Here is a 14,716-nt window from a genome sequence, read left to right as displayed (position 1 = left end):
CTGTGATCACTAATAATCTGTTTCTGTTTTCCTGTTGTTTGATACTATTTTTGATAACTATTAATTGTAGTAAAAGTCTCCACTTATAGTCATAAATAATTAGCATCTTGTTCTAGTGGTAGTTGAATTCTTCAGTTTGTTTGCCTCTATTACCCTTTCCAGTTAATTCGTCCCACTAATGCAATTTTAATAATATAATAACTTATATTATTTTAATAATATAATAACTGCTGCAATACAAGAGAAATTTTAGTATTGGGGTGTCTCAGCAAATTTCTTGTGCTTCATGCATACATTACACTTGCCTGATAAGAGATGGATTGGGACCCCGGTGATTCTGAGTGCTTACTCTTCCCTGAGTTTGGGAGTTGAAGTCTTCCTCTGGAAACCCTTATTTTTTTCGCCCCCTCCCCCCTGCACTTCACAAAGAACTGTACATGGAAGAAGATCTGTGTCCCCAGTTCCAAAACCAGACTGCAGTGACCCCAGAGTGAGGGCCCTGACTAGAGCAGCTTTATCTGTCTCTGTTAATGCTATCTACTGATGGTTTTATGTGTGTGGACTCGGGCTGTGTTTGTTTCCACATCTCGTCTTGTGGTGAATGTGGTTCTGTAGCTGTTTGATCTTTAGAGCTTTGAGGGTTTGTTTACATCTGCATTTCCAGTTTCAGGTGCTTCATGACAAGGCAGGCTCCTCTTGGTAACTACTGAAAACAGGCTCAGCAGTTACAAGCACTGAGCAAACAAGTCCTTCTTGCAGCTTTCTTAAATATATAGCAGTGAAGTGGCCAGGATAGAGACAGATACCTTCTGTCTCATGCTCCGAGGGTCTTGCCATCAGTCAGAGATCTGTTGAGTGGGTTCCATTTCCCTGTGGCCTGTTCTGTAAAGAGGAATCCTCAGAGATGTTCTGGGGTAGGAAACTCTTCTGTGCTTCAGTACATCTCAAACTGTCTGATTTTTCTGTTTGGGGAACCCTCTTACAGTGTCACTCTGTAGATAAAGGCTTTCTCAGTGGAGTGAACTATTATCAGCACATAGTAAATGTCAGCAATCACATAAATATATGTTGATACTCTTAGGCTGAGTATATTATGTTGTGAATCTGTATTGCATTTGAGAGTTCAGCTCATTATTGTATAGAGGGAAACTTATTTTTAATTTAGAGTGATTTATTTCTGTTTGGCAAAGTTCACTTTGACATGTGTTAATTATATTCAGCCATGCCCAAGTAATGTTTGTATTTCTAAAAGGTAGACAAGAAAAAGGATGTACTTTTGGATTGAAGTAGGCAGAGCATGTAAGTAGGAACAGTTAATTATTGTTTATTAAAATTAAACAAAATTTTTTTTAACCTTGTTGCTTGTTTAATGTGATTTGTGATACTGGAGTAGCACATGAAAATGAATGCTCCAGTTTGACACTAAAAATACTGAAACATTTGGGATATTTGTTAATTAACTATGCACGCTAATTTTGATGTTAGTAAAGAAGGGACAACTTTGGTATTATGCATGCACTGCTGCATACATCTTTGGAATTCAGCTGAGAGTTTTTTAACAAGTCTAGCATGTACAGCTGTTAAATATTCAGTTGGTGGTTTTTTTTGTTGCTTTTTTTATTGTTTTTTTTCCTCTTTCTACAAATTCTAGATGCCCTTTTTTATGGTGTCAGTTACCACTTACAATCTTAAATTGAGGATTTTTATAGATTTCCTCATGTCTCACCAATTTGGAAGACTGATTTCTGATCATCCATGTGGATTTAGAGAATATTGTTGATTACATACTGTAGCCATCTTTCAAGGACAGAAAATGATGAAATGCTTCTTTGAGGGAAGGATACTGTCACTATATATACACTGACAAGTTGTATTTCCTGCCTGAATTTCTGTCTCTGTCAACATCCTACCTATTCAGGGTAAGATTACAAGTTTTGGTAAACATAAAAGTCAGAAGTTTGGACAAGTGGGTATTGGACACAGAGGCCTAAAATTATTTGGGTTTGGGGTTTTCTGTGTTCCAGTTTTCCTGATGGTCTCTTTGCAGTGAATTTTTTCAGTAAGAAATGAATGTATTTACTGAGGCTTAAAGTGATGGAACTAATTTATTTGTTTTGAGAAGAAGACTGTTCTGAATATTTGGAAGATGTATTTACTTAAAATGTCACCGGTGTGTCAGTAATTATTTTTCTTCAACTGGGAATAACTTCTGTATAAGATGCTGTTTGTGCATTCCAGTTTGATCTAAAGACACATTAGAAATTACCTCACTGCATCTTTAGACTGTTTCAGTACGTGGTCATGGTATTTGGCTTTATAAATGTGACCCATTTCCCTTGAAATTTTGGTTTATTAGCTTGAGAACTGAAAGAGAGTCAATTTACACCTTGTGTGAGTGATCCTGCTTCTCAGGTGCTACTAAGATAAAATATTGTCTTTGTATGCTGGATATGCCTTCGTGTGATGCAAATGAGATGGGGATAACGTATCTCAGAAAAGGTTGCATAATCCTTTATATGGCTGCCTTATAGGCAGGTTTTTTTCTACACATTCTGTAGTCTTAGCCAGAAAAGACGTTTTTATTTCTACTTTACTAGCTTTTTAAAGAGCCTATTGCATTGTTACATTAAAGTAAGGCCAGACTGTTCCAGAAAAGCCTTTTTTCTCTGCAGTAGCAGATATTTAACAGGGCAGTTACTGAGTGATTGTGACTGGGTACTAAAACTGGGGAAAGCAGATGACCCTATAAGAGAAATTTCCCTGTTTTCAAGTGAGTCCAGCTATTATTAGAGCATTTGGAATATCCTGTTAGTGTCTCAGGAAGATTTTAGGGATTAATAACTATGTTTTTTTGCTCTGGGTTATGTCAGTAGTTACTGAAAAGCCCTAAAAATCACACGATAGCTGTTGAATCAGTAAAATTAGGTCACATCAATCCACTTTCTAATCAGCATATTCTAATCAGCATAATCTGTCTAGCTGAACTGCCATATCAGGTATCACTTTTCTTGGTAGATCAACTAAAAGTTGAACATTTGCTAAGAGCAGGTGCTGCTTGGCACAGGCTTTCTCCTTGTTGTGACTGAGGTACTGAGAGAAAAGTCCCCTGGATGGTCTGGTGGTGGGGGTGGTTGGTTGGTTTGGGACTTGGGGTTTGTTTGGTTGTTTTAGTTTTGTTTTTTAAATACAGATGTAGGCTCTGAAAAAGGTAGTGGGGGAAACATATCTACAGTGAGACTTTCATTTACATAATTCAATTGTGAAGCGTTCTGTATGTTAAAAACACATGAACCTAAATAGTTAAAAAAGATAGCAAATCTGGATGCCAGTCTCATGCCTCATTTCTTTCAAAATCGTTTCAATTTGGGTACTGAACACAAAATAAAGATAGAAATTGATTGCTCATACCAACTTTAAAATGGCTTGAATGATTTTTCCAGAATAGATAGTAGAATATATCAATTTTCTCTTGTGTTCACAATTTTTCACCTATGAGGATGGTGTTCAGAACTTAGACCATACCTATAGAGAGTCAAGATGGCTATTCTTTATTTATAGTTTTGCTTGCAATTGCCTACAACTGTCATGTAATGATTTTCAGCTTGTACAGTACAGGTCTGTAAATTGATCAGAAGATTAAAAATTAGAGGGGCTTTAGAGAGCATGAAGTCTGGATATGTTCACTTTTTTAGTTGCTATTTTAGGCTGATACAAGGGGAAGCTATTGCTTTGAGACTACTTTAAATTGGAAATAATATTATTTACAAACATTAATGCTACTGACTGATTTTTCATAATTCTGTTACTGCGTGTTAAGCTGTCAGTGATTCATGTAGTTTTATGTAGTGCCATCTGATTTTTCTTGGGTGCTTTCATTGCTCAGAAAGAAGGGTTAAATACAATATTAAAAACAAGGTATGCATTGTACAGTGCACTTAAGCATCTGTTGTATGTCCTTGCAATTGCATAGAGCAGGAAATGATGCTTTGAAGGTACTTTGTGCAGGAACCTTGTATGAAAAATTCCCCAGGGAAATGATGCTTGAATCATTTTTAGTAGCCTGGGGTTCTTCAGTCCTTGAACTCAATTGTATGCATTCTGACTTTGATTTTGAGGACTGAGTCTATAGAGAAATAAACAGACACATCTTCAGGAAGGACTATGGCACAATAATCTTTGCTTTATTAGATCTTATATAAAAATGAAGCATTCATGTTTCATCTCTTGTAATGAATGAAAAGGACTCTACCCAAAAGACAGATTCCCTTAAGGATATGAGATACTTATGTATTTGTAACTTGATACTTGATTTGCAAGGAAAACCGTGTAGGGACTTTGCCTTCAGTAGTGTGTACTTGCCTAAACACCTTGTGCTAAGCATCATCTGTTTCTTGCTTGCTCTCTTGCACCCTTGTTCTGTTTATGTTTTTGAGAACTTTTCTTGTTCCTTTTTAAAGCTTTTTCTGGCAAGGGATATTCTGATGTGTGTGCTGTGGTTGGAAGTGTCACAGGGTTACTCAACAGATGTTGACTCTTTACAAATCAGATTTTACTTGTTCATAGTGGTGGCTGAGAGTTGCTATCTCACATTTATTACTGATACTGGCTTTTTCTGTTACCCTGTTGACAGGCCTTGCAGAGGATCCATGGTTGGCATGATGGCCACCTTTCCCTTTTGACGTGTTCTTTCAAGAAATAATTATTTGGCTGTGGGTTCATGAGTAACTTACAGTTCAGTAACTTGTGAATGCGAAAAGTTTAAATTACAAGGAAGTGAGAGGTTCTTTTGCTACACTGAAATGCTGAAACTCCTGTTTCTAAAAGCTACTTAATTTCTCTGAATGGCTCTATTTTGAACTGAGGTTACAGTACTTCTGTATGTAAATAATAGTCATCAGTTGTTACACATACTAAAATTACCTTTTGGCTAATCAAATAGGTTTTTGTTAGAAAAGAGATGGAAGTATATTGAAGACTTACATTTTTTCAGTGCTACATTTAAACCTGCTGTTTACCTATTTCCAACTATGGGTATTTGCTTATGAACATTTTTCAATATCTGTGGTTGTTCGATCATTTTAAACTTTGCATCATGCATTGCATATAAAAATCTGAGGGGAGAAACAAAAGATTTTAAGGGAATTTTAAATAGATGGGTTGCTGTGAGTCACTTGATGGAGAAAATCACTGTAATTTTTTAGAGGCCAGTGATATTTTTTTTTACTAGGAGCAATTTCTTTTGCCAGTTTACTAGGATCAAAATGTTCTTACTTGCTCCAGTTTCTGCTTGTGTTCTGAGATTGAAAGCCTGAAAAGCGACATTTATTTGTGCAGAACTGATAAAATGCTCTTGTGTTCGGAAGCTGAACAGAGTGGTTAAGAACACCTCAATAACAAACTCCATCCTTAGGCTAAAGGATTATGTAAATTTTACCCTAATCTTTGCATTGTTTGAACTTCAAACTCGAGCCTCTCATCTTGGCAGTTCGCAGTGCTCACTAATTTTTCGTTTATTAGTCATCTAATTGTAGAGCCTTCTCAGTTTCACACTAACACTTGAAAATATGAATGAGGATGATAAATGAGGACAGACTAGGCTGAGATATAGTCCTTGATACTTATAACTGTTCTTTCCAAAATCTGCTGTTAATTCTTCCAGGCTGTTTGGAAGTGCAGGCTGTCAGCCTGCTCTGGCTTCTCCATATTTTCTTGTTCCTGAAGCAGCTCCATTTCTTGGCTTGGCTGTAGTGTCTGTTTGTATGGTTTTTTTCTTGCTGAAAACAGGGTTGTTGGAGGTAGGGAGGCTGGTCTTCAGAGCACTTGCTAGTATTTTCTGGTTCTCCCTGTTGGACAAGCAAGATGAGGGTTTCTGAGGATAAACTGTAGCATCTGTGGACAAATGTGTTGTGGTTTACATACCTGAATGCAAAATGTTTTCCTGGTGGATTAACTCTCACCAAGGAACTGCAATATTTTCCTTGTAGTAATATGTGTTGCTCTCGCTGTGGTTAGAGTGGAAATGCTCAGTCTTCTCTGTAGATGTTGGTTGGAGTTGGCTGAGCCCACCTTGCCAACTAGCACTGCAGTTCGAGATTCTAGCTCTAAGACTGAAGCAAAAGAGATTATTTTGGAATAGGACAGGGAGAAAACCAAGCAGTAAATTCTGACACGGATCAGCCAGTTGCTGAGCCACAGCAGCAGAGCTACTGGAGGACAAGAAGACTATTATTTCTGTTTGAATACCCTTTGAATAGGCTATAGGCTCTAGTATCTAAATTTGTTTCACGCATCGTTGAACTAGAATCTTTAGAGAAGGGTCATAGGATTTTGCATGCCTTCTTTGTGTCTCCTGTGTTTGAGTGCTGGTGTGGCACTCATTTTGAAAGTTGAAATGGAAGATTTTATGTAAGGCTGAGAAAGTAAATATTTTAATATGTTGCTTGAGTCATAGGTGTATAAAATTACCCGTAAGAAAAAACCCACCCAAGACTGCTTATTTCTGCACGAGAGGAAGGATTGCAGTTGGACTGTAAAAGGAAAGGAGATTTTTTTTTTACTTTTGTGTTTAGAACTTGCACACTGAAATGTTCAGAGAAAATAGCTAAGGGTGGAAAAGCAAAGGTGAAGTCACAGATATGACTAGGGGAAAATGTCTTACTGGAAAAGTCTAACCAATTGCATGATCTGTTTTACTTGTATTAATTGAGGATATACTAGTCAAGAAAATCATCCCTGTGTGGGGAAATCATCCCAATTGTGTTGGAAGGAGAACTTTGTTTTGTACTTGTGTATGTGAGATACATACAGCCAGAAATGCGGTCCCAGAAGTCACATGTCTATTTCTAAATAGAAGGCAAATGAAACGTGCAAGCAGGATGCATTTTTTGCGGTTCCTTCAAGTCTTTCATTGTTACTGATTTTTTTAATATCTAACCTCATTTAAAATTTAAATGTTATTCTGTGTGCAATATGACCAGATGTCAGTGGTGTAAGGGGTGCTGCTTTAGTGTACACATTTGAAAATACTAGCGATCATCAAGCTCATTTGGTTATGGGGGGAGAAATTCTATTTTCAAGTGTATAGGAATTCTTACTGTTGTTTTCTGTTAATTTTTCAATAATCCAAATAAAAACTCCTCTGCATATGTTCTTCTATTTTAGACATCAAAAAATAAAGATGGAAAAGAGCAGAGTGAAGCTATATCACCATCGGAGGAGGAAGAAACTTTCTCTTGGCCTGGTCCTAAAACTGTTGTGCTAAGGAGGACATCTCAGGGTTTTGGCTTCACCTTAAGACACTTCATAGTCTACCCTCCGGAATCTGCAGTTCAGTTTTCTTTTAAAGTAAGTGGAAATAACAATAAAGTACTTTATATAAAGCTGTACCTTTTGAGGTGAAAGATCTATAAACACATTTAATTTCAAATAAGCTGGATTTGTCTTACACAGATGGAAGATCCCTTGTAATGCTCATGGCATTGTTTAATAGCTGTTTGCTGATCTGTTCCAATAAGATGGAATTGACTGAGTATGTCAGTTAAAAATACTTGTATCATGGGTGAGAACAGCGGTTACTGCAGAACAGCAAAGCATTTCTCTGTACAGATTCTTCTGTTACCCAAAACCAGCATCATTAATTAGTCTGTACCTCTTCTTAAGTGTAGACTTGAAGGGTATGATGTTTGGGTTTCATTGCTGTTGTCCCCTCCTCAACTGAAGTTTTTCACACTGTCACATTAAGAGATGAAGAATGTTTGCCTTAGTTTCTAACTGAGTAGCCTAAACATAGTGTACATTAAACAAATTGTGTTTCTCTGTTACATTCTTTCTGCTGAAGAGAGGATCTGCAGTTCTCTGTTAGTCAAGAGACAAATACTTACAAGATATATGCAGACCTACATTAAAGTATTTAAGAAAGTACATATTTTTTAATTTAAAGCAAGAATACCTTAATGTTAAGTAGCTAATTGGTCTTCTTTGCTCAAAGTGTGTACTCTTTTGTGACTGAAGCTTTTTAAAGTTCCTGTAATATGGGGTATTGAGAAAAAGTGCATTTAATAATGAGAGGAATTTGGAAATTGAGAGAGGGTGTTCAGAGTTCAAATAACATTTGCTCATTTTAAAGGCATCAAGTGTAATAGTTTTTATGAGCCATGCTACCCCTCAGCTTTGCTTTTGCTTTTCCAGTTAGGAAGAAGAATAAATTCTTACCAAGCTGGGTAATGGGTATTGAAGCTTTCTGGAAAGAGCATGAAGTTAATTGACTCATGTATCTCTGCAGGTGTCTTTCAGTAAAGTTGTCTGCCTTGGTGGCTGTAAGATTTCTTTTGAAATAGAAAAAGCTTTGCAGAAGAAAGTTGGCACATTTTTCCAGTTTACTGCAGCTATTCAGCCTTCACTTGAATGCCCAAACTTTTTCCTTGACAAGGAGTGACTGAAGTTACATGGAAGTGAAACTATTAGCAGTATCAGGTGATCCCAACATTTCTGTTGTTGAGCACAGGTAATAGCAGTCTCTGGTTGAATTCAGTGTGAAACAGAGGAAGGAGGGTGGGGAATGGGCTTTGGGCACAACAAATGACACGCACTTGTTAGCGTCTCTCAACAAGAGCCCCTGTTCGTGCTGAGGGTGAAAATAAACAGCAGGAGAAGGATTAGCCTCCTTAACTAAGAAGTGACTGGATATGTTCTGGAAAAAAGCCATCACTAGATGTCTCTGAGGAGTCAATATGTTTTTCACATGCAAAAGGAGACAGGCACAAGGGAAGGGCATTACAAAAAAAGAAATGTCAGACCTTCCTCTGTTGTTCATATCTATGTTTTCTGAGAGACCTAAGCAGTTCGTAGTGAGCCCAACACCTGTAAATCTCAAGACTTGCCTTGAAGCTCTTAACTCCCTTTTTTTCTGCAAGACAGATCTTCATGACTTCTTAATTTTTTTCTGTTCTTTCTCTGACACGTTAGCTTCTGTTTCATTCATTCCTAATTGTCTGATGTTGAGAAGGAAGTAATGATGTGATTGGATACTCTAACACCTTTATTTGTGGATTCAGTTACAAATAAAGATGGTAAGATTCATTTGGACAGAGCCCTTGTCCTGAACAGTTACATTAACCTGAACAGTTATATTAATTAACCTGAATGGTTATATTCTCTTTTCTTCCTTTCAATGTCCATGAAGTGAAGCAAAAAAACCACAGATCTTTCAAATTATTACTTATGAGTCTTCATAAGATGGCTTTTGTTGGAAATCTATGTACCTAAGTTAAAGTATAAAAGAATGAAACTCACCTATTGTCAGCCTGATCCTAATGTGAGGCAAATCTGATTTCTTAGCTGTTCAATAGGATCTTCCATCAGATAAGGTTACCTACCAGCTAATTACAGTATCTGTCATTGATTGTAAGCTCAAGTATCATTCCTCTCTCTTTCCTCATTGATCCAAATTACAAGTGTCTCAGAAATCTCAGATGTTTCATTTTGTACTCCTCAAAGGAAGTATAATAATGATTAATATGATTTGGTTTTCTGAGGTTTTTTTAAATCTTGTAGTAGCCTTGTCCCTCCTTCACACTTGAGGATGCATCCACTGCTGATGTAAGACAGATAACAGCTGGATGTTGAAGATGCCCTTGACATAACAGCTGGAGTCACTCAATCCTTGGCCTGTTTCTCAGAGCCACAGCCTTTGTTACCACAAATGTCAGTGTGATGCTGTTGCTTTCCCTTTAGGTCAGAGTCTCTATTGTTTACCCCAGGGTAAAAAGCATTCTAGATACTTTAATTTTATTGGGTTTTAATTTACACCCCGCCCCCCCCCCCCCCCCATAAGCTTGCCCTATGATCTCTTAAATTTTGCTACAAATCAACATAAACTAGTAAAGGTAGTGAAGAGAATGAAAAATATTGAAAAGTGCTTTCCTTTGAGCAGTCTTTTCACATTCTTTGTATATATATATGTTTTTGATTTTTTTAATACCTGCTGTAAGTTCCAGTTTAGAAATACTGGTGCAGATGTGTCCATTCAAAGTTCTGCTCCTGTTGCTTGTATTTTGTGTGTTAGAAAATTTGTTAATGGGTCAGGTGGAATCCTCTGGGAAGAGGAGGACAAGATTCTTCACAAGGGGGAACAGTGGCATCTCTAGGACATAGAAGGTAATATTCTTAGCCTGCAGGGTGTGGTAAAGATCACACCACAGCTGCATATTCCATGGGAATTGGAAGATAAGCTTTCTGTATGCTGGAGGATGCTGCTGCTTGGAAAGACACTCAGGTGAATTTTCTTGGAAGCAAAGAACTGCATGCCAGAGGATGTATTGAGCGGAGAAGAGTGGTCATTACTTTATAAAACATATGAAAACCTGTACTCTGTTTAAGTGTGTTTCAGATTTTGAGGAGTTCAGCATTCTAGTTAGTCTAATAAAACTTTGTTCAGTTGGAAAGCCTTTTTAGTTTATTGTCCTTAAGAACTCACTGCAAGGAAGGAGATCTAGGCAGATCTGCCTCCAAGACCTGGATGACTGCTTTGAGTCCTAAAACATACTTGTCTTGACATATAAACTTCTAATAGTACTTCAGGACTTCAGGTGAATTTTTGTGGTTGTGGGTTTTTTTGTTGTGTTTGTTTGTTTGAGTTTGGTTTTGTTTGTTTGTTTTGTGACATCCTTTTCCCATGTGAAAATGATTGGTTATGATCAATTTTGGGAAGTGTCTCTGCATATTTTAAAATTGAATGCTAGTATGTTATACTTAAAATATTAATATTTTTATTATATAAAATATATATAATATTTTTACATCTAACTCATTTAGCATTCCATATGTATGTAGGTAGTGCAGGTCTAGGTCAAATTCAGGGTATTTTGTTAAATTCTACTATCTTTTCATGGTTCCTGCATAAAACAGATAGTTATTACAAATCAAGGGTCTCTCATTATAATTGGCCTTAATTAACTAACTTAAAACACTGTGATAGGTTATGGAAAAAATTGTTGTCTGGTCACTCTCTTGGAAGGGACAGCCCTATGTGAAGGATGACCTTGGAAACTGAGGATGTGGCTTGACACATTCCATTTTGGCAGAAGTCCTTGACTGTGCTTTTGTGGGGATGCACACCAAACTGGGGCAAGCTGCACATTCAGGAATAACCCATTTAGGTATTGTGCTTGCTTCCCATGCCTCCTTTCCCTTAAAAAAGTGAATAAGGAATGTGTGAAAGATTTTGTAAGCTAGCATTGCAAAAAGCAAGTGTTGCATAATGCCTTTAAAACCAGGTGTTTATTAGGATTTGTTAGAAGCACACTGTTTTTTGCATGTGACATTTGTTCTTCCAAGTTCATTTGTCTGAGAAGCAAGTGTTAAAATTTTCTCTTCAGGTATGGATGCAGCATATACTGACATCTTGCCATGTGTAAGGGGTGAATGTAGGAGGGAAATCTGGTTTCAAAACACTTGTGTTACAAAGCATTCATTCCATTTTTCAAAGCCTGACCTCATTGGTTTGATACCATGAAAAGCTAATGTTTTGCAGCTGTCTCTGGTAACAGAACTTAGCATGACCAGTGACAAAACAGAAAAAACCCACTGCAGTATTTCATAAATTATGACATTTCTGCATTAGCTAAATTTTCCATTCAAAAATGTTTGTTATATAGTTTGTTATATATCAAACCAAATAGTCTCCCATATGTGTAACCCAGATTTTTCAGACTTTGAGTTCTAGTGTTTCAAGTCCTAAAGATGTTTTTTCACTTGACAGATAGGGCCACAACTCAAAACATGCAAAAATTACCAGTGTCTAATTCTGAGCTGCTGACTGTAGTTCAAAACCAACTGACTGTTAGAGGGCTTCAAGAGTAAGCAATCATTGTACTTACTCGAGCTTCTAGTGTGCCATTTATTCAAAGTATAGAGCAAGACAGGACTGTCCAACGTAGAGATACACTGTTTGGGCAGCAATGACAATTATCATGGCTTTTTAAAAGTAGAATATATGCTAGATTTTGTTTTGTGTTTTGGATTTGGGGGAGTACTTTTATTCCTTAGTTCTTTGTTCCTTGAAGTTATCTAATATCTTTCAAAACTCCAGCAGAACTGCTGTATGCCTTGTAAGAAGTTTCTTGCTGCTAGGACAGACTTGTCTCTTTGTTACCATTATAAGGTTCATATCTGGGCCTTACTTCCTCTCTTTCTTCAAGTCTTTCTCTCTTGAATGGATTACTTAGGTCATTGTGTAGTTAGTTACTATAAGCTTATTTAATTTGAAAGACATAGTGATTTTCCTTTAAATACAAAATACCTAGAAATTTTGAGTTAGTCCATTTAAAAGTAGGAGGAAATAGCCATGTGAAAATTATTTCTGTGGTCGTTTCATTGCTCCTTCTTTCCTTCAGGACAACACTGTTCTAATTTGCTGAGGAGAATAGTTAGAAATATTTTTCAAATACTGCCTATTAGTCTCAGAAATTGTATTTGATTTAGTATTTTTTACTCTAGGAAGGCTACAGTTTAGAAAGCAAGCCAGTATTTTCCTAGTAAGATAATTTTGGTTCTTAGAACTTTGTAGACGAGGTTAACCTTGATCTTCATACCAAAATACTGACAAGAAAGTAACTTTTTTTTTTTTTTTTTTTTTTAGTGTAAGCATGCCATTTCCCCCCAGTACTTTCCAGTTGTGTGATTTGTGGGATCAATGAGCAGGAGACTCTTCAGGGTTGTTAATGAACTGTGTTAGGGGTACATATTTTCCTGCAGCAGTAGTAGTACTGAAAGCAAAACAAACTTGATTCAAATTTCAGGGAGCATATTCAGACATTGCTTACAAAATATTTTCTATCTCTTGCATATGTAGCTTTGAATTGTGAGGTGATTAAAGTGTAACCTTTCCTGCCTGGCTTTCAGGGTGAGACGTGCTTGCAACAATACGCAGTGCAGTGTCAGGCTTCATGGTAGTTATATCATGGGGTTTGGTACATTTGTTTTCACATAACCCTGTTCATACTGTTTCTGTGGGAATGTTTCATAGGATTGTGCTTAGTTGTTTTTGAAATAGCTATTACTCTACATTCTCAGAATAAAAGCCTTAATTCTCTTAAGTTGAAGAGCTGTGGAGAAAATAGGAGGTACCAAAATACAGACTTAACCTTACCAGTTCACTTAAAGTCTTTGTATCTTAGAGATGCCTATGCATTTTTTTCCATTTACTGAATTTTTAATATGCACTCTTTCTTCCTCTTTAGGATGAAGAGAATGGGAATAGACAAGGTATGTCTTGTTTTTACTCTCTTATAGATCCTGTATATCGAATGCTTCAGCTGTGTAATAGACATGAATTGCTGCCTAAGAGCTTGAAATTTAAAATCACTTCAGAGTGAGCATCAAGCTCATTGATCACTCACTTAATTCTAGGTTATGCCAGTCAGTTCCCTTCCATTTTCATAGCTTTCTCCCTCTCACATTGCCTTTGTCTGCTTTCTTTCTTAATTCACACATGACCTTATTTTTTTACAAATTTATGCTTAATCTCCATCCTAGTTAATTGAAGTTCCTTTTTGGTATTTAGCTGTTTTCTCATTCATGCTTCCTTTTTGCTGATATCTTACTGTTGCCTTGAAAGAGTGAAAAGCATGTTGATTTAAGGAAGCTGGTTTTCAGATTGGGAGCCCAGTCCCACTTTGTTTCCCCAGCCTGCCATGATGGTGAGGTCCAGGGTGCGTGGGGTTATGTGCACTGAATGCCCTGTGCAGGGTTCCCCTGGTGCTCTGCCTGCCAGGGCAGTGGAGCTGGCTGGGGACAGTGTGGGCTGAGTGCTGCTTCTGGGGTGGGTTCTCCTTTGTAGCAAAGCCTGGCACCTCCTTCAGAAATACCTCCTTTAGTTGGAAGACAAAGAATATGTCTGAACTCCATTTATTTTCCATTTATTTTGTGTAGCTGTGATACAGTAGAAGCGTTCTGGGAAATATGAATTTATTTGAACTTTCTTACTTTTCTCTTGGAAGCAGGTGGATTCATCCATTTCATCCTCCTAGTTTTACTCAGCTGTCTTCACGTGTGTGTTAAACAGTGGAAAGTTGATATCTTCCTACTTCTTGTCACTCCCCAAAACTTGAAGGGTCCTTTATCTGTTTTGACATACAAAATGAAATGCAAGGAAGGGAAGGGAGTTGATCTTCTGTGCCAAACCAGTATGGAAGACACCACTTGTGATCTAGAGAAAAAAGTTCTGTGGTGGTCTTGTTCTCACAGGGAGAACTCGGGCAGCTAAAGATGTAATGTAGGTCTGTTTATCTAAAATGTTACCTATTTTTCAGTAGAAAAGCAGCAGTGAAAAAATATTCATTTGGTTCACCATGAGACCTGTGAAGGTGGGAACAAGATTACTTTCTGGAAATTTTTGTGTAGCTTCTAAACTCATGAATCATAGCTCAACTACTGCTTATTTATAGCACAATAAAATATTGAAATACAGATCAGAGACCACAAACGCCCTGAAAGTTAACAGCATTCTCCTAAAGGAGGGAAGGTTGGTCTTGTTCCCCTGGAAAGAGAAGAAAAAACTGTGAGGTAGAGGATGTAGATGTTTGGGAAACTTAACCTGCCAATTTTGTGTATTAAACGTTTAAAACCAGCAAAATAGGGCAAAGTGTGTTAGACACTGTTCTCCAGTGTTTGACATGATCTTCGGGGGCATAGGGGGGATGAATCTGCATTTACATTG

At 37.2% G+C, this 14,716-nt stretch overlaps 1 protein-coding gene across 7 annotated transcripts in view; it reads left to right on the top strand.

Moving 5' to 3' along the window:
* The window catches only part of ARHGAP21 (Rho GTPase activating protein 21), a 113,995-nt gene that overhangs the window by 40,890 nt on the left and 58,389 nt on the right, over positions 1-14,716 (top strand). For all 7 annotated transcript variants that reach the window (XM_088052140.1, XM_014248602.2, XM_014248604.2 and 4 more), the window contains 2 exons: positions 7,162-7,344; positions 13,239-13,263. In XM_088052140.1, coding sequence (XP_087908266.1) covers positions 7,162-7,344; positions 13,239-13,263 — 208 coding nt within the window. The remainder of the gene's footprint in view (positions 1-7,161; positions 7,345-13,238; positions 13,264-14,716) is intronic.

This window comes from Pseudopodoces humilis, chromosome 1 (assembly GCF_049639895.1).
Source record: "Pseudopodoces humilis isolate 2021_Gansu_Grassland_sample_001 chromosome 1, ASM4963989v1, whole genome shotgun sequence".
Taxonomy (NCBI): domain Eukaryota; kingdom Metazoa; phylum Chordata; class Aves; order Passeriformes; family Paridae; genus Pseudopodoces; species Pseudopodoces humilis.
This window is presented reverse-complemented; position numbering and strand designations above follow the sequence as displayed.